The following is a 3,313-nucleotide window of genomic DNA, read 5'->3' on the forward strand; positions in this document are numbered from 1 at the left end:
CTAACCCTAACCCACACCCTGACCCTGACCCTAACCCTAACCCACACCCTGACCCTGTCCCTAACCCACACTCTGACCCTAAACCTAACCCTAACCCACACTGACCCTAACCCTAACCCTAACCCTGACCCTAAACCTAACCCACACCCTGAGCCTAACCCTAACCCACACCCTGACCCTAACCCTAACCCTGACCCTGACCCTGTCCCTAACCCACACCCTGGCCCTAATCTTAACCTGCACCCTGACCCTAACCCTAACTCTGACCCTAACCCTGACCCTAACCCTAACCCTAACCCTAACCTAACCCACACCCTGACCCTAACCCTAACACTAACCCTAACCCTGACCCTAACCCTAACACCTACCCTGACCCTAACCCTTACCCTAACTTTGACTCAAACCTGAACCCTGACCCTGACCTTGACCCTGATCTGAACCCCAACTCTGACCCTAACCCTAACCCTGACCCTGACCCTAACTGTATTCTGTTTGATTTGCCCTCACTGAGCAATGACCGTGGTTAGAGAGGAATAGAGGGCTCTGCCTTCATTTAGCTGCCTGTCTAATTGCTGCCTCCTGTGCCCACAGAGCCATCCACTGCCAGTGGGGTCCCTTCAGGCCCTGGAGTGAGTGTGAGGGCTGTAATAACACCCAGGTGAGTTATAACAGGTTATTGCCACATTGAGTGAGTGTGAAGACTAACAAAGCAAGAGAACACATGATGAATATTGGAACACTGGGAAGGGAGCTTCACAGGGTCCTGGGGGTGCAGATCGATTGGGATCTTATTGGGGATTATATCCAGGATTGGCCAATCAAGCGGCTGCTTTGTCCTGGATGGTGTCGAGCTTCTTGAGTGTTGTTGGGGCTGCACCCATCCAGGCAAGTGGGGAGTATTCCATCACTCTCCTGACTTGTGCCTTGTAGATGGTGGGACAGACTTTGAGGAGTCACTGTTGTATACAAAGGGGGCAGGGTGAAGGGGAGTAAGGAGGCCTGGTTATATTTGGTGGAAGGTATGAGGAGGTGAGATACAGTCAGGATTCAGGCTGGTTTGGGGACAGTGCTGACAGCCCTGGGAGGAGGGATAGAGCTGACAACAGGACAGAAGCGGTTTTGGATGGTCAGCAATGTTTGAACTGTCAGTGTTTAATTCGGAATGTGGTGACTGCTCACTGGGATAGGTCTTTATCACCCAGCCCTTCTCAACTCTGTTTTAAACCAACATTGGCCATGATTGATTGAATAAATGTGGAGCTGGAAAAGCACAGCAGGTCAGACAACATCCAAGGAGCAGAAAGGTCAATGTTTCGGGTTAAAGTGTTGACTTTCTTGCTGCTCAGCTGCTCTCTGGCCTACTGTGGTTTTCCAGCTCCATATCTATTGCCTCTGACTTCCAGCATCTACAGTCCTTACTGTCCCCAAGGCCATGATTGGTTAGTTTGGCCTGGGCCAGGACTCAAAGGAGAGTAAAGAGATGGTGGAGGGTTCTGGAAGGTGGAATGAGATGGGGCTTTCTGAGATACAGGGTGCCCAACACAAGCAGATGTGGGACTATGTGTTTGTGGGTTGGTGGTGGGACTCTGTGCTGTGGTGTTGGATTAACCCTGTGCACTGTTACAGACTCGCTGGCGATCAGTGCGCGACTATGCTCAGTTTGGAGGGCACCAGTGCATTGGCTCCAAATTTGAATTTCAATCATGTTCGGCGACCAGAGGTTGTCCGGTGGATGAGGGATGTGGGGATCGCTTCCGATGTGCTTCAGGTTGGGAATTCACCTGCTCTCAGCTTCTCAGTGCGATGGTGTACACTTAGAGAGAATCCCACCAACCAATCCCCTGTCCCGAGACAGTGAGACCAACTCTCCACAGCTGCTCATTCAGAAACCTTCAGCAGGCAAACTGCAAGGGCTACTATCACCCTGGGGCCTTCTGGGGTCAGGGTGAGGGACACAAACGCTAATAAACCAACTTTACTCTGTATCTAACCCCGTGCTGTCCCTGTCCTGGGAGTATTTGATGGGGACAGTGTAGAGGGAGCTTTACTCTGTATCTAACCCCGTGCTGTCCCTGCCCTGGGAGTGTTTGATGGGGACAGTGTAGAGGGAGCTTTACTCTGTATCTAACCCCGTTCTGTCCCTGCCCTGGGAGTGTTTGATGGGGGACAGTGTAGAGGGAGCTTTACTCTGTATCTAAACCTGTGCTGTCCCTGCCCTGAGATTGTTTGATGGGGGATGGTGTAGAGGGAGCTGTGCTGTGTGACTGTGAGCCTGGTTTGTGTAAGCTGTACCTCTGGTTGTGTTGCAGGTCAGTGTGTGAGCCCCAGCCTGCGATGTAATGGTGATGACGATTGTGAGGGAGATGGAGCTGACGAGATGAACTGCGTGGATCGGAAGATGGCGTGTGACATCGATAAAATCCCCCCTCAGGCCGAGCTGACAGGCCATGGGTAAGGGGGCATTAGTGCCTGTGAGACTGGAGCGTGCTCCCAAAACATTCCCCTGCACAGGAATAGAGAAACTTCAGTCTCAATGTGGGGGGGCGGGGTCTGTGTGTTACTGAGTGGGCATTTGTGAGTGCGAGCGAGTGTGTCAGAACTACATTTGTGAGAGAGTGTGTGTGAGAGAGAGCGTGTGTGTGCGCGAGAGAGAGAGTGTGTGTGTGACAGAGACAGTGTGTGAGAGAGAGAGAGTGTGTGTGTGTGAGAGAGACAGTGTGTGTGAGAGAGTGTGTGTGTGTGAGAGAGACAGTGTGTGAGAGAGAGTGTGTGTGTGTGAGAGAGACAGTGTGTGAGAGAGAGTGTGTGTGTGTGAGAGAGACAGTGTGTGAGAGAGAGAGAGTGTGTGTGTGTGAGAGAGACAGTGCGTGAGAGAGAGTGTGTGTGTGTGAGAGAGACAGTGTGTGAGAGAGAGAGAGTGTGTGTGTGTGAGAGAGAGATTGCATGAGAGAGAGAGACAGTGTGTGTGTGAGAGAGACAGTGTGTGTGAGAGAGAGACAGTGTGTGTGAGAGAGAGTGTGAGTGAGAGTGTGTGTGTGAGAGAGTGTGTGTGGGATAGACAGTGTGTGTGAGAGAGAGACAATGTGTGAGAGGCAGATAGACAGTGTTTGTGAGAGAGACAGTGGGTGTGAGAGAGAGTGTGTGTGCATGTGTGTGTGTATGCGAGAGAGAGTGTGTGTGTGTATGCGAGAGAGAGTGCGTGTGTGTGTGTGAGAGAGTGTGTTTATGAGAATGTATGAGAGAGTGTTTGTATGAGAGAGAGAGAATGTGTGTGTGTGTGCAAAAGAGTGTGTGTGTGTGTATGTGAGAGAGA

At 51.5% G+C, this 3,313-nt stretch overlaps 1 protein-coding gene across 1 annotated transcript; it reads left to right on the top strand.

The window, feature by feature from the left end:
- Positions 1-591: 591 nt before the first annotated feature.
- LOC125481158 (complement component C7-like) lies at positions 592-2,477 on the top strand (the record flags this gene model as incomplete). Its single annotated transcript, XM_048592354.1, has 3 exons — positions 592-658; positions 1,627-1,768; positions 2,310-2,477. Coding segments are annotated over 3 exons (355 nt in total), but the record flags the coding sequence as incomplete, so codon positions are not given.
- Between the last annotated feature and the right edge of the window lie 836 nt (positions 2,478-3,313).

Source organism: Rhincodon typus, unplaced genomic scaffold (genome assembly GCF_021869965.1).
Source record: "Rhincodon typus isolate 14 unplaced genomic scaffold, sRhiTyp1.1 hic_rhity00001068, whole genome shotgun sequence".
Taxonomy (NCBI): domain Eukaryota; kingdom Metazoa; phylum Chordata; class Chondrichthyes; order Orectolobiformes; family Rhincodontidae; genus Rhincodon; species Rhincodon typus.